The sequence below is a fragment of the Ranitomeya variabilis genome, chromosome 1 (genome assembly GCF_051348905.1).
Source record: "Ranitomeya variabilis isolate aRanVar5 chromosome 1, aRanVar5.hap1, whole genome shotgun sequence".
NCBI lineage: Eukaryota > Metazoa > Chordata > Amphibia > Anura > Dendrobatidae > Ranitomeya > Ranitomeya variabilis.
The window spans coordinates 760,435,533-760,456,785 of NC_135232.1; the positions used below are offsets into that span (position 1 = coordinate 760,435,533).

At 46.2% G+C, this 21,253-nt stretch overlaps 1 protein-coding gene across 1 annotated transcript in view; it reads right to left on the reverse strand.

Moving 5' to 3' along the window:
* Nucleotides 1-21,253, reverse strand: part of KISS1R (KISS1 receptor) — a 341,875-nt gene that overhangs the window by 31,691 nt on the left and 288,931 nt on the right. Inside the window, exon 4 of the mRNA XM_077253499.1 lies at nucleotides 2,984-3,222. Within this exon, the coding sequence (XP_077109614.1) occupies nucleotides 2,984-3,222 (239 nt within the window). The remainder of the gene's footprint in view (nucleotides 1-2,983; nucleotides 3,223-21,253) is intronic.

A 21,253-nucleotide genomic window follows, 5' to 3' on the forward strand; every position in this document is an offset into this window, starting at 1 on the left:
GTATCCATTCTGCCCCATATGATCTCCCCATCCTGCCCCATCAGTCTCCATCATATCCATCCTGCCCCATGATCCTGCACGATCTGTCTCCAATCATGCCCCATGTCTTTCATTCTGCCCCATGTCTCCAATCATGCCCCGTATCTACATTCTGCCCATGTCTCCAATCCTGCCCCATCTGTCTCCAGTCCTGCCCCCAGTGTGTCCAGCATCTCTGCCCCCAGTGTCCAACATCTCTGCCCCCAGTGTCCACCATCTCTGCCCCAATGTCCAGCATCTCTGCCCCAGTGTCTAGCATCTCAGCCCCCAATGTCCAGCATCTCTGCCCCCAATGTCCAGCATCTCTGCCCCCAATGTCCAGCATCTCTGCCCCCAATGTCCAGCATCTCTGCCCCAATGTGTCCAGCATCTCTGCCCCCAATGTGTCCAGCATCCTGCCCCCAGTGTGTCCAGCATCCTGCCCCAGTGTGTCCAGCATATTGCCCCAGTGTGTCCAGCAATCTGCCCCAGTGTCTCCAGCATATTGCCCCCAGTGTGTCCAGCATTCTGCCCCAGTGTCCAGCATCCTGCCCCTAGTATGTCCAGCAATCTGCCCCAGTGTCTCCAGCATATTGCCCCCAGTATGTCCAGCAATCTGCCCCAGTGTCTCCAGCATATTGCCCCCAGTGTGTCCAGCATTCTGCCCCAGTGTGTGCAGCATCCTGCCCCCAGTGTGTCCAGCATCCTGCCCCCCAGTGTGTCCAACATATTGCCCCCAGTGTGTCCAGCATATTGCCCCCAGTTTGTCCAGCATCCTGCCCCCAGTGTGTCCAGCATATTGCCCCCAGTTTGTCCAGCATATTGCCCCCAGTGTGTCCAGCATATTGCCCCCAGTGTGTTCAGCATTTTGCCCCCAGTGTGTCCAGCATATTGCCCCCAGTGTGTCCAGCATATTGCCCCCAGTGTGTCCAGTATATTGCCCCCAGTGTGTCCAGCAATCTGCCCCAGTGTCTCCAGCATATTGCCCCCAGTGTGTCCAGCAATCTGCCCCAGTGTCTCCAGCATATTGCCCCCAGTGTCTCCAGCATATTGCCCCCAGTGTGTCCAGCAATCTTCCCCAGTATCTCCAGCATATTGCCCCCAGTGTGTCCAGCATATTGCCTCCAGTTTGTCCAGCATTCTGCCCCAGTGTCTCCAGCATCCTGCCCCCAGTGTCTCCAGCATCCTGCCCCCAGTGTGTCCAGAATATTGCCCCTAGTGTGTCCAGCATATTGCCCCCAGTGTGTCCAGCATATTGCCCCTAGTGTCTCCAGCATATTGCCCCCAGTGTCTCCAGCATATTGCCCCCAGTGTGTCCAGCATATTGCCCCAGTGTGTCCAGCATCTCTGCCCCCAGTGTCCAGCATACTGGCCCGGGCCCCCAGGACTGCCGTTCGCAATAAAAAAAAAGAGTTCTCCTCACCTGTCCGTGCTCCAGCGGTGAAGCTCTCTCCTCGCAGCTGAAGTGCGCACTCGCCGGTGACAGACAATGACATCAGACGCCGGTGATGTGCGTGCTGCGGCTGATGTTAGCTGCCATCCTCCGATTGGCTGGCGGCTGTTAACTATTGACGTGCGGGCGTGCGCCCGCACATCAATAGCGTTTAACTGTCGCAGCGCCCGTAGCATCCCGGTGAGCAGATGAGATGGGGCCCGATGCGGGCCCCCTCTGCCCACCGGGCCCATATGCCAGTCAGGGCAGTAATGCCCTGATGGCGGCGGGCAATCTGAGTGGTAGCCCAGGGCCCCCCCACACCACTAGGCCCTGGGCTACCGCCCAGATTGACCCCATTATAATCCGCCCCTGTATACTAAGCATCTATTAGGTTATGTCCTGAGGAAGAAGTTAAGGATAACTTTGTAACATGATTACTTCTAACTATTTAATAAATTGCACTTATGATTACATTGTGTCCTGGAATTCCATCAGCAGCGCAGGAAACACACATCTTTCCTGGGACAGAATATTTAAAATCCTGACAGTGTGTGTGTTGAAGCATACTTTTTTTGCTAAATTATATAGAAAAATGTTTAGCATTGAATGTGTAGCATTTATTTTGTTTATTAATTATATTAAATTTGTTGGCGAATGGCGAACCATATTTAAGGCCTCTTTTGGAGCATACTAGCATGCTGTTAAAATCTGAAAATCTCAAAAAAGACCTTTTATTGTGCCCACAGAAGTCGTGCTCTGGTCCAGTATACGTTTCTGGTCTTGATCTTCTGTCTTTCTTCAATTGTAGTCCTCTTTCCCTGCTTTTTGTTGATGACAGGTCCTTGAGTCATCCACGCAGTGTTCCCCAATCGCGCTGCTGTGCAGGCGCATTTCTTTCTGCCCTGCAAAGGGCAGAACACAGTACTGTAATGCACATGCCCAGGAAGAGGCCAAAGAGCGTTGATGACCTAGAAGTAAAGTCAGCACATGCGCATTACATTATTGTGCTCTGCCCTTGGCAGGGCAGAGAGAATTACTTGTGCAGTAGCACAAATGGGAGATACTGTGTGGATGACCTAGGATGCATCATCCATAAGAAGCAGGGAAGTAGGACAGCGATTGAAGGAAGAGAGGAGGTGCGGGATCAAGACCAGAGATGCCCATTGGACCGGAAAGCTTCATCTTTGAATATACTAAAAGGTCTTTTTTGGCATCTACAGAGGTGATTGAGGACATTTTTTTACAGCATTCTAGGATGTTGTAATAGAATCCTTAGTGGTGGTGGCCGTATTTTATATGGGGAAAATCTGACAGTTTCCCTTTAATTTATAGCTTCCTTCTACATTAGACTCTTTTTAATATTAGCTGTTCAAGGAATATTAGCACTTCCACTGGACTCCAGGAAATATAATTAGCCTTCTTTTTGGATGCCAGATAAAACTTCCTTTCTTACTAACTTTTGATTTATACTAACACTCAACTTTACATAAGCAGTTAAATGTCTACAATATTCTGTAGATTCCATTTTACCTGGTAGCTGTTATCCGCTGGCTCCACAGAGGGACGTCCCATCTGGTACACCATGGCAGAGTAACAAATGCATATAGTGAGTAGCGGGAGCAGGTAGACCACTAGGAAATTATAGAGGATGAAAGCCTTTTCATGGGAAACAGATGGAAAAGATTCAATGCAATACATTTGCGGCCCAAACCAATAGCCTTCAATGAGCTTGTTATAAATGGGGACTGGTATAGATACTAAAAAGGAACCTGTAAATTAAAAGCAAAAAGCATAGGCAGGTTAGAAATTATATATGGCACACACAGCTATATGGCTATATTAGATTTAGAGAATATCATAATGTCAACCTTGAATACCTCTCTGCTGACCTTGTAAACAAAAATGCTCCACAACTAAAGTTCATGAATAAATTTAACATAAAAAATGTAATGTGTGAAAACTAGGATAAAAATGATGACATTCTCCTTAGGAAGAATATTTTCACAGCTTGCATGTTCTAGCCTATGTCAATGAATTAAATATATATGAACCTGATTCATTAAGGTGCAAGTAGTTGGGCAAAAAATGTGCGAATATTGGTGCTTTCACTCCAGTATCAAGCAGCTTTGCCAAATGTGGCATACAATGGGTGGAACAGGGTGTGGATACATCCACCAGTCTAATTCTTGCAATGTTCTGCCATTTTAGTGACATAATTTATGCCATAAAGACAGTGGGGAAAATAAGTATTTGATACATTGCCGATTTTGCAAGTTTTCACACCTGCAAAGAATGGAGAGGGCTGAAATTTTTATCGTAGGTAATGTGAGAGACAGAATATTTAAAAAAATTCCAGAAAATCACATTGTATGATTTTTAAATAATTAATTTGCATTTTATTGTATGAAGTAAGTATTTGACAACCAGCAAAAATTCTGTCTCTCGCAGACATGTTATTTTTTTCTTTAAGAAGCCCTTCTACTCTGCACTCATTACCTGTATTAATTGCACTTGCTTGAACTCGTTATCTGTATAAAAGACACCTGTCCACACACTCAATCACACTCCATCCTCTCCACTGTGGCCAAGACCAAAGAGCTGTCTACGGACACCAGGGTCAAAATTGTAGACCTGCACAAGGTTGGGATGGGCCACAGGACAATAGGTAAGCAGCTTGATGAGAAAGCAACAACTATTGGTGCAATTATTAGAAAATGGAAGAAACACTAGATGACAGTCAACGTTGCTCAGTCTGGGGTTCCATTCAGGATCTCGGCTTGTGGGGTAAGGATGATTCTGAGAAAGCTCAGGAATCAACCCAGAATTACACGGGAGGACTTGGTCAATGACCTGAACACCACAGTCTCAAATATTACCATTAGTAACACACTACGCCATCATGGATTAAAATCCTGCAGGGCACACAAGGAATCCCTGCTCATGCCAGCACATGTTCTGGCCTGTTTGAAGCTTACCAATGACTATCTGATGATCCAGAGGAGGCAAGAGAGAAAGTCATGTGGTCAGATGAGACCAAAATAGAGCTTTTTGGTGTCAACTCCACTCGCCATGATTGGGGGAAGAAGAAGGATGAGTACAACCCCAAGAACACTGTAACAGACATGAAGCATGGTGGGGGAAACATTATACTTTGGGGGTGCTTTTCTGCAATTGGGACAGGATGACTGCACCGTATTGAAGGGAGGATGGATAGATTCATGTATCGTGAGATTGTGGTCAACAACCTCCTTATTCAGTAAGAGCTTTGAAGATGGGTGGTGACTGGGTCTACCAGCATGACAATGACCGAAACACACAGCCAGGGCAACTAAGGAGTGGCTCATTAAGAAGAATTTCAGGGTCTTGGAGTGGCCTAGCAAGTCTCCTGACCTGAACCCAATAGAAAGTTTTTGGTGGGAGCTAAAACTCAATGTTGCCAATGACCGCACTGAAACCTGAAAGATCTGAAGATCTGTATGGGGGTTGTGGGCTAAAATCCCTGCTATAATGTGTGCAAACTTTGTCAAGAACAACTAGAAACGTATGACCTCTTCAATTGCAAACAAAGGTTTCTGTACTAAATGCTTATTTAATGCAATAAAATGCAGATAAATTATGAAAAAATCATGCAATGTGATATTCTGTATTTGTTTTATAGAATCTGTCTCTTCTTAAAAAAAAGTTTTAGTTTTTTATCGTTATGGCGCTTACTGATTAATTTATTTTACATGTTTGTAGATCACAGTGATATGAAATATATGTATTTTTTTATATTTTTCATCTCGGTTTTTAACCCCTTTCCGACATTGGGCGTAATACACTCCGACAGAAGTTATGTCGCTTATCCATGTTATGTAAATAAGAGCTTATAACCTGACGTTAAATTCATCCATTGGTTGTATAAATTATTCTTTTGAAAGCTGAAACGCTCCGAAATGTGGTTTAGGTTAAGAAAATAAATTGGCATCAATGCAGAAATATTGATCAGTTAATGGACACAGAATGGTCAGATTCTGGCAAGACAAAAGTTTTGTCGCCTGGTTATATAATGCACCCAATCCTAGTTTACATCCTCACCTGTGCTTAGTAAGTGATCGGTTAATTAGTGTGTGTGTGTATAAAAAGAAATGCAGCACCCCAGACCTTCAATTGAACTGCAACTTGAGCTCTGACAATATGCCAAAAATCCACCCTGTGACCAAAGCCTGGATTATCAAGAGGCTGAAGACCAGATCCACTGCAGAGGTGGCTGGCACCTTTAATGTGTCTCAGTGTCAAGTACAAAGAATTAAAAAAAGATTTGAGGAGACTGGAGATGTGTTTGACAAGCCCAGGTCCGGCAGACCCCACAAGACAACTGCTCAGGAGGAACGTTTGTTGGTTAGAAAATCCAAAGCAAGCCCCTCTTCCACTGCAGCAGAGCTCCAACAGGCCTGGTCAACTCAAGTCCCTACGTCAACTAGATCAGTTTGTAGGATTCTGTCTCGAAATGGTCCAATCAGTGCCCAGAAGCCAGCACTAAACAAAAGGCAAATAAAAAACCGTGCGGCATTTGCAAAGTCTCACAGACTGCTAAACAGATGGACGCTGGAAAAGTGGCAAATACTGCAGGAGACCAACTGGAGCCCGTATAGATCCAAAATACACCTAGAAAACAGTTAAATTTGGTGGTGGAAAGATCATGGTCTGGGGTTACATTCAGTATGGGGGTGTGCAAAACATTTGCAAGGTGGAAGGCAATATCAACAGCTTAAAATATCAAGAAGTATTAGATACCTCTTATATTCCAAATCGTAAAAGGGGTCAAATTCTGCAGCAGGATGGTGCTCCATCTCATACATCCATCTCCTCAAAAACAAAGTTCCTCCAGGCAAAAAAGATCAAGGTGCTCAAGGACTGGCCAGCCCAGTCACCAGACATGAACATCATTGAGCATGTTTGGGGTAGGATGAAAGAGGAAGCTTGGAAGACAAAACCAAAGAATCTAGATGAACTCTGGGATGCATGTAAGACTTCATTCTTTGCTATTCCTGATGACTTCATTAATAAATTGTATGAATCATTGTTGAAACGCATGGATGCAGTTTTTCAAGCTCATGAAAGTCACACAAAATATTAAATATGACTCTAATAGCACCACAACTTCATTCACCAATGTTATGCAACATATATTTGTATTTTAAGTTAATTATTTGTTTGAATATCACATTACTTTCTGTGGGCGACAAAACTTTTTTCTTGCCAAAATCTGACCATTCTGTGTCCATTAACTGACCAATATTTCTGCATTGATGCCAATTTATTTTCTTAAGCTAAACCACATTTCGGAAGGTTTCAATTTTCAAAACAATAATTTATGCAACCAATTGATGAATTTAACATCAGGTTATAAGCTTTTATTTACATAACATGGATAAGCGACATAACTTCTGTCAGGGAGTGTAGTACGCCGATGTCTGACTCCCTCCCTTTGGGCTAAGTGCCAGAGCCCACATCTTTCCTATAACGTGTCAGCTGTTCAAAACAGCTGATATATGCCGCAAACAGCTGCGGGTGGAATCATGATCCACCTGCGATTGTTAACTAGTTAAATGCCACTGTCAAACTCTGAGGCTATGTGCACACGTCAGGATTTCCTGCAGAAATTTCCTGAAGAAATCCGGATATTTTCTGCAAGAAATCCGCATGCGTTTCTTTCACGTTTTTTGCGTGTTTTTTGTGCGTTTTTTCCGGAGCTTCCCAATGCATTAAATAGCGACAACAACGTGAAAAATCTGCAAAATTAATGAACATGCTGCGTTTTTTACTGCGATGCGTTTTTTCGTGGAAAAAAGCATCATGTGCACAAAAATGCTTATGTATGCGTTTTTTTAAGCGTTTTTTCCTCAGAAAACGGCCAAAAAAACCACAAAAAATTCTGAACATGTGCACATAGTCTGACAGCGGCATTTAACACGTGCTTTCGGTCGCCAATGGGTTGGCATGACAACCAGAGGTTTCCAGCAGACCTTTATGATTGTCAGTGCTGGATTGCTGCCTCATATAGGTGATCTGGTCATTGCTTACATAATAATAATCTTTATTTTTATATAGCGCTAACATATTACGCAGCGCTTTACAGTTTATACACATTATCATTGCTGTCCCCGATGGGGCTCACAATCTAAATTCCCTATCAGTATGTCTTTGGAATGTGGGAGGAAACCGGAGTGCCCGGAGGAAACCCACGCAAACACGGAGAGAACATACAAACTCTTTGCAGATGTTGTCCAAGGTGGGATTGGAACCCAGGACTCCAGCGCTGCAAGGCTGCTGTGCTAACCACTGCGCCACTGCGCCACCGTGCTGCCCTTACATGTAGCAGAGGTGATTGGGTTATGGCAGCTTCTAGTCTCACATAGAGACTATTGAAGCATGCCAAAAGTAAAAAAAAAATGTTTTTAAAAATATTTAAATAAAAAAAATTATAAAAGTTTAAATCATCCTCCTTTTGCCCCTTTCAAAATAAAACAATGAAAAAACCAAACATACACATATTTGGTATCGCCATATACAGAATCACCTGGTCTATCAATATAAACAAAAAATTAACCCGATCACTAAACAGCTTAACGAGAAAAAAAAGTCAAAACACCAGAATTAAGTTTTTTGTCACCGCAACATTGCATTAAAATGCATAACAGGTGATCAAAAGATTGTATCTGCACCAAAATGGTATCATTAAAAACATCAGCTCGGCACTAGTGTTGAGCGATACAGTCCGATACTTGAAAGTATCGGTATCAGATAGTGTCGGCCGATACCCGAAAAGTATCGGATATCACCGATACCGATACCCGATACCAATACAAGTCAATAGGACACCAAGTATCGGAAGGTATCCTGTATGGTTCCCAGGGTCTGAAGGAGAGGAAACTCTCCTTCAGGCCCTGGGATCCATATTAATGTGTAAAATAAGGAATAAAAATAAAAAATATTGATATACTCACCTCTCCGACGCAGCCTGGAACTTACCGATGTAACCGGCAGCTTCCGTTCCTAAGAATGAGCGCTTGAAAGACCTTAGATGATGTCGCGGCCTGTGATTGGTCGCGTGAGCGGTCACGTGACCGCCACGCGACCAATCACAAGCCGCGACGTCATCTAAGGACTTTCAAGTGCTTGAAAGACCTTAGATGATGTCGCGGCTTGTGATTGGTCGCGTGGCGGTCATGTGACCGCCACGCGACCAATCACAGGCCGCGACGTCATCTAAGGTCTTTCAAGCGCTCATTCTTAGGAACGGAAGCTGACGGTTACATCGGTAAGGTCCAGGCTGCGTCGGAGAGGTGAGTATATCAATATTTTTTATTTTTAGTCTTTATTTTACACATTAATATCGATCCCGATACCGATTCCCGATATCACAAATGTATCGGATCTCGGTATCGGAATTCCGATACAGCAAATATCGGCCGATACCCGATACTTGCGGTATCGGAATGCTCAACACTACTCGGCACGCAATAAATAAATCCTGTTGTAAAAGGATGGGTTTTCCTCCACAAAATATTAACCTTATGGTTATCAAAGGAGGAACTCTCCTTACACCTCTATTTTTGTCCGATATTAACTATTATCGCCGAACTTGACTATTAATAATTAATATCCACTAAATGTGCCTCAACATTGTTAGGGGTTGAGTTCCCATCTCTGCACAGGGGGAATCTCAGGCCATCTCTGCTGTGGTCTCCCATTCTTCTTCTGCCGCGGTGGAGTCTGCTCAGCGGAGACGTCAGTCCCAGCGTCTTGCTCAGTCTGACTCTGTACAGAGAGTTGCTGCTGCTTTTCCTGCTTCTGCCATTGAAGTCAGTGCTGGGCAGCAGCGAGCAGACGCTTCTGGGACTAAGTCCTGCTTTTCTCGTTCTGAGCATGCCCAGAGTAAGATCTCTCAGTGGAGATCGAGGGTCACATGATCAGACACTGCAGCTAAGGTCCTGTAGGTGCTCACGCTCTGTGGCAGCCTCTCATTGGTCCTTCTTGGTAGGTCCTGTACGTGCTGCAACTATTTAAGGCTCGCATGGCCGCACGGCCATGCGCTAGTATTGCTTTCATTTATGTACTTTGCGCCAGTGTGGTCTTTTATGAGTGTGTTCAGGGACCCGGCTGAAATAAGCCCCTAGAATGCTGGCACCTCCGGCGAGGAGTTTGTATGCTTGTGTGTTCAGGGACCTGGCTGAAATAAGCCCCTAGAATGCTGGCACCTCCGGCGAGGAGTTTTGTGTGCATGCAAGACCACTGACTGCTCTTGTTTAGACAGTTAGCCTGTGCCTCTGTGGTGTCTAACAGGGTGCAGTGCTTTGAGTTCACAGCTGCTCTGTGAAGTAACAGAGTTAGCTAGCACCGCCATTTAGTTCCACTATTTGCTAGCAGCAGGTTCTCCTGCACGGTGGACCCCGGGCTGCGAACGCATCTATCCTAATAAAATATATACATTCTTTAGGTGCGTTCCGCTAGCCCTAACATAATACTAGCGCCAGGGTCTGGCTAGTAAATGGCGGACATACAGCAATCTTTGCGGTATATCCAGCAGCTGGAGGGTAGGTTGGCGTCTCTCAAGAGCTCAACCTCAGCTGTGGATATTTCCGCAGTTGCTGTACAGGCTCCTAGCGTGGCTGCAGCAACCTTGTCCACTACCACCCCTGTTCTGACATTTTCGCGCCTCCCGCTCCCAGAAAAATTTTCTGGAGAAAGCAGATCTTGTAGGGGATTCGTGAGTCAGTGCTCTATTCACCTTGAGCTTCTGGCTGCACGTTTTCCCACAGAGCGGGCTAAGGTGGGATTTATTGTGTCCCTCTTGTCGGACAGGGCGTTGGAATGGGCTATGCCGCTGTGGGAGCGTGGCGATCATGTGGTGCAGAGTGCTCCGTTGTTTCTGAGCACTCTGAAACAGGTCTTCCTAGGACCTCAAGTCACCCATGATACGGCGCTCCAACTGCTGGCATTAACTCAGGGTGAGTCCTTGGTCAGCCAATTTGCCATCCGTTTCCCAACTTTAGCTTCATAGCTGGAGTGGTCGGATAACGCCCTTATCCCCATATTTTGGAGGGGGCTGGCTGATCACGTTAAGGACGCTATGGCCACTAGCCACACTGGAGGAGTTAATAACTGTCTCTACCCGTATTGACCTCCGTTTTTACGAGCGGAGGTTAGAGCGAGCCCAGTGTAGGCAGAGGTTTCGGCTGGCTCCTACCTTCGCCAGACCTCTGGAATCTCCGGTCCTGGTTCCTGAGTCACATGAGGCCAGGGAGGTGTCACGAGCGGATTCTAAGTCCTGGACCGCTTGGGCATCCAAGGTCTGTCATGTTTGCCAGCAGTCTGTACATCTCGCCATCAGATGTTCCCAGCGGTCGAGGAGACGTCAGCCTCTAGTGGTAGTCAGTGGAGGTACTCTAGATACGGCGACATTTGCCTCAAAATTGTCCTTTAAGGGGACAATTATTATTGGCTCATCTTCCCACTCAGTAGAGCTCTGCGTGGATTCTGGGGCAGAGGGAAATTTCATGTCTTCCGCCTTTGCCCAACGTCACGCAATACCCCTGGTTATGCTAGCGCAACCAGTTACGGTACGAGTGGTGAATGGGTCGACACTGCCTTCACAGATAACTCACCAGACCATTCCTTTTTCTCTGTCCATGTCGCCATCCCATCAGGAGACAATATCTCTGCTCGTCATACCTGAGGGTATTGATGAGCTCCTGTTGGGGATACCTTGGTTACGGTACCACTCTCCACATATCGAGTGGTCTTCTGGCAGAATTTTGGGATGGGGTGAGTCTTGTGAGGGTAGGTGTCAAAGGGAGTGCGTTCAGGTTGCTACTACAGAGGTACCAGCAGATCTATCCTCTCTCCCCAAGCAATACTGGTCTCATGCGGACGTGTTCTCCAAAAAGGCAGCGGAGACCCTTCCGCCTCACCTCCCCTATGACTGTCCTATTGATCTCTTGCCTGGTGCTGAGCCTCCCCGGGGTCGAGTTTATCCGTTATCTCTCCCGGAGACGGAGGCTATGTCTCAGTACATCCAAGAAAATCTGGCAAGAGGGTTCATCAGGAAGTCAGTGTCGCCTGCTGGGGCTGGGTTCTTCTTTGTTCAGAAGAAGAATAGAGAACTGCGTCCATGTATAGACTACAGGGGTCTTAACGCCATCACCGTTAAGAACAAATACCCATTACCCCTGATATCTGAGCTTTTTGATAGGATACAGGGAGCAAGGGTATTTACAAAATTAGATCTGCGTGGTGCTTACAACCTGATTCGCATCCGTAAAGGGGACGAATGGAAGACGGCTTTTAACAGCAGGGATGGGCACTATGAGTATCTGGTGATGCCCTTCAGGCTCTGTAATGCCCCAGCCGTTTTCCAAGACTTTGTGAACGACATCTTCCGAGATATGCTCACCACCTCGGTCGTAGTCTATCTGGATGATATTCTCATCTACTCTCCAGATATCGACTCCCATCGGAGAGATGTTCGCAAAGTCTTTGACCTCTTACGGGCAAACTCCCTCTACGCCAAGTTGGAGAAGTGTGTTTGAGCAGGAGTCCTTGCCATTTCTTGGTTATATCATCTCTGCCCAGGGTTTGGCTATGGATCCTGCCAAGCTACAGGCTGTGATGGACTGGCAGGAACCCCATTCTCTTAAAGCGGTGCAGCGCTTTATGGGGTTCATTAACTACTATCGACAGTTCTTTCCACACTTCTCAACGTTGGTAGCTCCCTTGGTTGCCCTTACCAAGAAGGGAGCAAATCCCAAATTGTGGTCTGAGGAGGTCTCCAAGGCCTTTAATTCCATAAAGTCACACTTCGCCAGTGCTCCCATCCTATATCGCCCCGATGTAGACAAACCATTTATCATGGAGGTGGATGCCTCATCTGTTGGTGCTGGAGCAGTCCTCTTCCAAAAGGATGCTCAAGGTCGGAAGCATCCTTGCTTCTTCTTTTCAAAGACCTTCTCACCAGCAGAGAGGAATTATTCCATCGGGGACAGGGAGTTGCTGGCCATGAAGTTGGCCTTCTCGGAGTGGAGACATCTCTTGGAGGGAGCTTGTTTTCCTTTCCAAGTCTTCACAGACCATAAAAATTTGGTGTACCTACAGACAGCCCAGTGGTTAAATTCTCGCCAGGCTAGATGGTTCTTGTTCTTCTCCCGGTTCCATTTCACCCTCCATTTTCTTTCTGGGGAGAAGAACATTCGTGCCGACGCCCTCTCTCGCTCCGTTGTGTCATCTGTGGAGGAGGAAGAGGAGCCTCGGCTTATTGTCCCCACTGAGAGCCTGAGAACCGTAGCTCCGGTTTCGCTAGAGTCTGTGCCTCCGGGCAAGACTTTTGTTCCATCCAATTTGCGACCTGAGGTTCTCTCGTGGGCTCATTCGTCCAGGGTGGGTGAACATTTTGGGACAAAAAGGACATCTGAGCTCTTGGCGAGGACGTATTGGTGGCCACATATGGTCCGTGATGTCAGGGATTATATTCAGGCGTGCGTCTCCTGCGCCAAAAATAAGTCTCCTCGACAACGGCCAGCTGGGTTACTCTATCCATTGCCAGTGGCAGACAGGCCCTGGGAGATGGTCGGGATGGACTTTGTGGTGGGTTTACCCAAGTCTCGGGGCTGTACCATCATTTGGGTTATCACCGATCACTTCTCCAAAATGGTGCATTTGGTGCCGCGTCCGCGGTTACCTTCGGCACGGGCCTTGGCAGCGTTGTTCATAAAGCACATCTTTCGCCTACACGGTATGCCAGACAAGATTGTCAGTGACTGGGGTCCCCAGTTTGTGTCTCGGTTCTGGAGAGAGCTTTGTCATCTTCTCAGCATTGAGTTAAATCTCTCTTCCGCATATCATCCCGAGACGAATGGATTGGTAGAGAGGGCCAATCAGACCTTGGTCACATATCTGCGACATTTTGTCTCAGCCAGGCAGGATGACTGTGCATCCTTGCTACCGTGGGCAGAGTTTGCGCTGAACAATGCGGTTGCCGACTCCACTGGACAAACCCCATTCCTCCTCAACTATGGTCAGCATCCGCGGGTACCTGTGCCTATGCCCGTGTCTTCTGCCGACTCCAGGGTGGCAGACTGGGCTGTGGAAGCACGGGATATTTGGGACCGCACTCAGGATGCCATTCAGGCCTCCAAGGAGAGAATGAGGTCCTCCGCCGATGCACATTGGCGCCCCGCTCCAACCTTTGCTCCTGGCGACTTAGTGTGGCTCTCCGCCCGTAACATCAGGCTGCGAGTTGAGTCCACTAAGTTTGCACCTTGCTACTTGGGTCCTTTCAAGGTCCTCAAACAGGTTAACCCTGTGGTCTATCGTTTAGCCCTTCCGCCACGCCTGGGTATCACCGACACCTTTCATGTGTCCCTCTTGAAACCTGTATACATGTCCCGGTTTTCCGAGTCATCTGCCGGGACATCGGTTTCATCTACGGACGATTACGAGGTGAACGCTATTTTGGGGTGCAAGGTGGTTCGTGGCAAAAATTTTATTTGGTGGATTGGAAGGGTTACGGTCCTGAGCATAGGTCCTGGGAGCCTGCTGAGCGCATTCGGGCTCTGCAGCTCATTGCTGCCTTAGAGCGTCGCAGGGCCCAAGGAGGGGGGGGGGGAGTAATGTTAGGGGACAAGTTCCCGTCTCTGTACAGGGGGAATCTTGGGCCATCTCCGCTGCGGTCTCCCATTCTTCTCCTGCCGCAGTGGAGTCTGACTCTGTACAGAGAGTTGCTGCTGCTTTTCCTGCTTCTGCCATTGAAGTCAGTGCTGGGCAGCAGCGAGCAGATGCTTCTGGGACTAAGTCCTGCTTTTCTCGTTCTGAGCATGCCCAGAGTAAGATCTCTCAGTGGAGATCGAGGGTCACATGATCAGACACTGCAGCTAAGGTCCTGTAGGTGCTCACGCTCTGTGGCAGCCTCTCATTGGTCCTTCTTGGTAGGTCCTGTACGTGCTGCAACTATTTAAGGCTCGCATGGCCGCACGGCCATGCGCTAGTATTGCTTTCATTTATGTACTTTGCGCCAGTGTGATCTTTTATGAGTGTGTTCAGGGACCCGGCTGAAATAAGCCCCTAGAATGCTGGCACCTCCGGCGAGGAGTTTGTATGCTTGTGTGTTCAGGGACCTGGCCGAAATAAGCCCCTAGAATGCTGGCACCTCCGGCGAGGAGTTTTGTGTGCATGCAAGACCACTGACTGCTCTTGTTTAAACAGTTAGCCTGTGCCTCTGTGGTGTCTAACAGGGTGCAGTGCTTTGAGTTCACGGCTGCTCTGTGAAGTAACAGAGTTAGCTAACACCGCCATTTAGTTCTGCTATTTGCTAGCAGCAAGTTCTCCTGCACGGTGGACCCCGGGCTGCGAACGCATCTATCCTAATAAAATATATACATTCTTTAGGTGTGTTCCGCTAGCCCTAACAAACATTATCTTTTCCTTATACTATATACTAACTGAGACAAAACCGTGTATCAATAAAAGGGTATTTATTACACACACAAGGCTATAGTCAATACATAGATATATATTTATACCCAAGCTGGTAACTATAAATATATATATATATATATATATATATATATATATATATATATACACACAAATATACGGATACTACAACTCTAATACAGTAATATCACTATAGTATACAGTGATATCCCAACAATATCACACAGTAATAACCCACAATATCCAGCAATATCACAACAATATGACACAGTAAAAACCCACAATTAACTGCCCAAATTACCCAAATCACACATACAATATCAGCCCTCCCATCTATAGCGTACTATCCCTAAGGCCTAGTAAGTAGAGTATACTCAGCCATGGGGGTCCATATTGTTCCAGGAAGCAGCCAAAGCAAAAAAGACCAGAGCCACATGTTCTTGTCCCTTTTATGTGACCAGCTAAAAGAGGTGTGTCCAGCCCCAGGTGTGGGGAATGAGGTCACAAGTCTATTGTCCACTGGCAAAGGTACATCCTCTCAATAACCTGTCTTACCAGCTTATGTCCGACCTACTTTGCAATACAGCAGGCTGGAGGAGGGGGCTTCTGGGAACACATGTGGGAGAATTATATCACTAAACACATCTCTATGTAAAGATATACATTTTGGGGCACTTCCCTTCTACACCTCACTCAACCCGAGATCACGAAAAATAGAGACGCTACGGGTATCAGAAAATGGTGCAATTTTTTTTAAACAAAATTTGGAATTCTTTTTCACCACTTAGATAAAAAAGAACCTAGACATGTTTGGTGTCTATGAACTTGTAATGACCTGGAGAATCATAATGGTAGGTCAATTTTAGCATTTAGTGAACATGGCAAAAAAAACCAAAAAAAAACAACTGTAGGATTCCATTTTATTTGCAATTTGTTTTCCTGTTTTCCAGAACACGATATGTTAAAACCAATTTTGTCTTTCAAAAGTGCAACTCATCCTGCAAAAAACAAGCCCTCACATGGCCATATTGACTGAAAAATAAAAAAGCTATGGCTCTGGGAAGAAGGGAAGCAAAGAACAAAAATGAAAAAATGAAAATACTTCCAGGAGTTAAGGGGTTAATGAGGGGGCTTAATGGAGGGTGATTTGAACTTATATTTTTTTTTACAGATTTTTAAAAACTTTTTTTTTTTTTTAACTTTTCACTGTATTTGATAATCCTATTAGGGCGTTCGAACCTGCGATCATTTGATCGCTTGTGCTGTATACAGCAATGTACAGTATTTCTGTATATAGCAAAAATCATGGGCTCCACAGGCTGGCTTTCACAAGAATACAGTACCATTCTGACAGACCCTTGTCTGTCATGGAAATCCACTAGTGCCCTACAATCGCGTTAAGGTGCACCGACAGACCCATAGAACGGCATACTCCCTGTTGTGGATTCTGTTTGCGGGCTCCCTCTGGTGGTTACTGCTGGTACTGGGTGACTTTGGTGGGTTGCGGCCTTTGGTTTCCATCTGTCCATCAGAGGCTGGGTGTTTCCTATTTTACCTGGCCTTTCTGTCATTTCCCTTGCCGGCTATCAATGTGTTCAGATGTGCTCTGTTTGGTTCCTGCCTACCTGCTCCCAGATCTTTCAGGATAAGCTAAGTGCTGATTTTCAGTTGTTTGGTTTTTTGTCCAGCTTGCTTAGAATGTCTCTTTGTTAGCTGGTTGCTCTAGTGGACTGAGGTTCTCCCCATGTGCCATGAGTTGGCACATGGGTTCTTGTAATCTCAGGATGGTTTTTTTGATTAGGGTTTTTTGCTGACCGCTCAGTCCCCTTTTGTGTCATTCTGCTTTCTAGTTTTCAGCGGGCCTCTATTTGCTAAAGCTATATACATCATCTCTATGTGTGTGCCTTCCTCTCATTTCACCGTCAATACATGTGGGGGGCAACTATACCTTTGGGGTTAATTCCTCTGGAGGCAAGTGAGGTCTTTGTTTTCTCTGCAGTACTAGTTAGCTCTTAGGCTGGTGCGTGGCGTCTAGAACCAACGTAGGCACGCTCCCTGGCTATCTCTAGTTGCGTTTTTCAGGCGTAGGGCAGCGGTCAGCCCAGGTTCCATCACCCTAGAGCTCATCCGATATTTATTATACTTTGCTTATCCTGTGCTATCCCTAGCCATTGGGGATTCATGACAGTATAGCCGGCCAACAAAGTGTTAATTGTTTGGGCTGAAGCAGGAGATAAAGAAGTGTTCAAGGGAAATTTTTTTTTTTTTTTTTCCTTCAGAGTTTTGCTGCCTAGCCCTTAATTGCTGTCTAGCTGCTTCTTACCTCCTCTTAACCCTTGAATGGCTCTGATATTAGCTGTTTAACATGGATGTCCAGAGTTTGGCTTCCAGCCTGAGTAATCTCGCGGCAAAGGTTCAAAACATACAGGATTTCGTGGTTCACACTCCCATGTCTGAACCTAGAATTCCTATTCCAGAGTTCTTTTCTGGAGATAGATCTACCTTCCTGAATTTCAGGAACAATTGTAAATTGTTTCTCTCTTTGAAATCTCACTCCTCTGGAGACCCTGCTCAACAGGTCAAGATTGTTATATCGTTCCTACGGGGCGACCCTCAGAATTGGGCATTTGCATTGGCACCAGGGGATCCTGCATTGCTCAGTGTGGATGCGTTTTTTCTGGCATTGGGATTGCTCTATGAGGAACCTAACCTAGAGATTCAGGCTGAAAAGGCTTTATTAGCCCTCTCTCAGGGGCATGATGAAGCGGAAATATATTGTCAGAAATTTCGGAAATGGTCGGTGCTTACTCAGTGGAATGAGTGCGCCCTGGCTGCAAACTTCAGAAATGGTCTTTCTGAGGCCATTAAGGATATTATGGTGGGGTTCCCTGCGCCTACAGGTCTGAATGAGTCTATGGCTATGGCCATTCAGATTGATCGGCGTTTACGGGAGCGCAAACCCGTGCACCAGTTGGCGGTGTCTTCTGAACAGGCACCTGAGTCTATGCAATGTGATAGAATTCAGTCCAGAAGTGAACGGCAAAATTATAGGCGGAAAAATGGTTTGTGTTTTTATTGTGGTGATTCAGCTCATGTTATATCAGCATGCTCTAAACGCACAAAAAGGGTTGATAAATCTTTTGCCATTGATACTCTGCAGTCTAAGTTCATTTTGTCTGTGACTCTGATTTTTTCACTGTCTTCCATTTCCGTCGATGCCTATGTGGATTCAGGCGCTGCCCTGAGTCTTATGGATTGGTCATTTGCTAAACGCTGCGGTTTTAGTCTAGAGCCTCTGGAAGTTCCTATTCCTCTGAAGGGAATTGATTCTACACCATTGGCTATGAATAAACCGCAGTATTGGACACAAGTGACCATGCGCATGACTCCCGTTCATCAGGAGGTGATTCGCTTCCTTGTACTGTATAATTTACATGATGTACTAGTGCTTGGTCTGCCATGGTTACAAACTCATAATCCTGTCCTGGACTGGAAAACAAGGTCTGTGCTAAGCTGGGGATGTCAGGGGGTTCATGATGATGCACCTCCGATTTCTATCGCTTCATCTACTCCTTCGGAGATCCCTGCGTTTTTGTCGGATTATAGGGATGTTTTTGAGGAGCCTAAGCTCAATTCGCTCCCTCCTCATAGAGAGTGTGACTGTGCTATAGAATTGATTCCTGGCAGTAAGTTCCCTAAGGGTCGTTTATTTAATCTGTCACTGCCAGAGCATACTGCTATGCGGAATTATATTAAGGAGTCCTTGGAAAAGGGACATATTCGTCCATCTTCGTCCCCTCTGGGAGCAGGTTTTTTTTTCGTGGCAAAAAAAGATGGTTCCCTGAGGCCTTGTATAGATTATCGCCTTCTGAATAAGATTACAGTCAAATACCAGTATCCATTGCCATTATTTACGGATTTGTTTGCTCGCATTAAGGGGGCTAGGTGGTTCACTAAAATAGATCTTCGTGGTGCGTATAATCTGGTGCGGATAAAACAGGGTGATGAGTGGAAAACCGCATTTAATACGCCTGAGGGCCATTTTGAGAATTTGGTAATGCCTTTTGGACTCTCCAATGCTCCGTCAGTCTTTCAGTCCTTTATGCACAATATTTTCCGTGAATATCTGGAAAAGTTTATGATTGTGTATTTGGATGATATTTTGGTGTTTTCTGATGACTGGGAGTCTCATGTTCTACAGGTCAGGAAGGTGTTTCAGGTTTTGCGGGCCAATTCTCTGTTTGTGAAGGGCTCAAAGTGTCTCTTCGGAGTCCAGAAGATTTCTTTTTTGGGGTACATTTTTTCTCCTTCTACTATTGAGATGGATCCCGTTAAGGTTCAGGCTATTTGTGACTGGACACAACCTACATCTGTTAAGAGCCTTCAGAAGTTCTTGGGGTTTGCTAATTTTTATCGTCGGTTCATTGCTAATTTTTCCAGTATTGTTAAACCTTTGACTGATTTGACTAAAAAGGGTGCTGATGTTGCTGATTGGTCTCCTGCGGCCGTGGAGGCCTTTCGGGAACTTAAGCGCCGGTTTTCTTCTGCTCCTGTGTTGTGTCAACCAGATGTTTCACTTCCTTTTCAGGTGGAGGTTGATGCTTCCGAGATTGGAGCGGGGGCGGTTTTGTCACAGAGAAGTTCTAATGGCTCGGTGATGAAGCCATGTGCTTTCTTCTCTAGAAAATTCTCGCCCGCCGAGCGCAATTATGATGTGGGTAATTGGGAGCTTTTGGCCATGAAGTGGGCATTTGAGGAGTGGCGTCATTGGCTTGAGGGTGCTAAACATCGCGTGGTGGTCTTGACTGATCACAAGAATCTCATTTACCTTGAGTCTGCCAGGCGTTTGAATCCTAGACAGGCTCGTTGGTCGTTTTTTTCTCGTTTCAATTTCGTGGTTTCATACCTGCCAGGTTCAAAGAATGTGAAGGCAGATGCTCTTTCCAGGAGTTTTGTGCCTGACTCTCCTGGAGACACTGGGCCTGCTGGTATCCTTAGGGATGGGGTAATATTGTCCGCCGTATCCCCAGACTTGCGACGCGCATTGCAGGAGTTTCAGGTGGATAAACCGGATCGATGTCCACCAGAAAGACTGTTTGTTCCGGATGATTGGACCAGTAGAGTCATCTCCGAGGTCCATTCTTCTGTGTTGGCTGGTCATCCTGGAATATTTGGTACAAGAGACTTGGTGGCCAGGTCTTTTTGGTGGCCTTCCTTGTCTAGGGATGTGCGTACCTTTGTGCAGTCTTGTGAAGTGTGTGCTCGAGCTAAGCCTTGCTGTTCACGGGCTAGTGGGTTGTTGTTATCCTTGCCCATCCCGAAGAGGCCTTGGACGCACATTTCCATGGATTTTATTTCTGATCTCCCGGTTTCACAGAAAATGTCCGTTATCTGGGTTGTGTGTGACCGCTTTTCTAAGATGGTTCATTTGGTGCCCTTGCCTAAGTTGCCCTCCTCCTCTGAGTTGGTTCCTTTGTTTTTTCAGAACGTGGTTCGTTTGCATGGGATTCCGGAGAACATCGTTTCTGACAGGGGATCCCAGTTTGTGTCTAGATTTTGGCGGACGTTTTGTGCCAAGATGGGCATTGATTTGTCTTTCTCGTCTGCATTCCATCCTCGGACGAATGGCCAGACGGAGCGAACTAATCAGACCTTGGAAACTTATTTGAGGTGTTTTGTTTCTGCTGATCAGGATGACTGGGTTGCTTTTTTGCCACTGGCCGAATTTGCTCTTAATAATCGGGCTAGTTCGGCCACGTTGGTCTCTCCTTTTTTTTTGTAATTCGGGGTTTCATCCTCGTTTTTCCTCTGGTCAGGTGGAGTCTTCGGATTGTCCTGGAGTGGACGTGGTGGTGGACAGGCTACATCACATTTGGAATCAGGTGGTGGACAATTTGAAGTTATCTCAGGAGAAGACTCAGCAGTTTGCTAATCGTCGTCGCCGCGTGGGTCCCCGACTTCTTGTTGGGGACTTGGTGTGGTTGTCTTCTCGTTTTGTCCCTAAGTTCAAGCCTCGGTTCATCGGTCCTTATAGGATCTCGGAGATTCTTAACCCTGTATCTTTCCGTTTGGATCTCCCAGCATCGTTCGCTATTCATAATGTGTTCCATCGGTCGTTGTTGCGGAGGTATGAGGTGCCTGTTGTTCCTTCGGTCGAACCTCCTGCTCCGGTGCTGGTGGAGGGAGAATTGGAGTATGTTGTTGAAAAGATCTTGGATTCTCGTGTTTCCAGATGCAAACTCCAGTATTTGGTTAAGTGGAAGGGTTATGGTCAGGAGGACAATTCCTGGGTGGTCGCCTCCGATGTTCATGTGACTGATTTGGTCC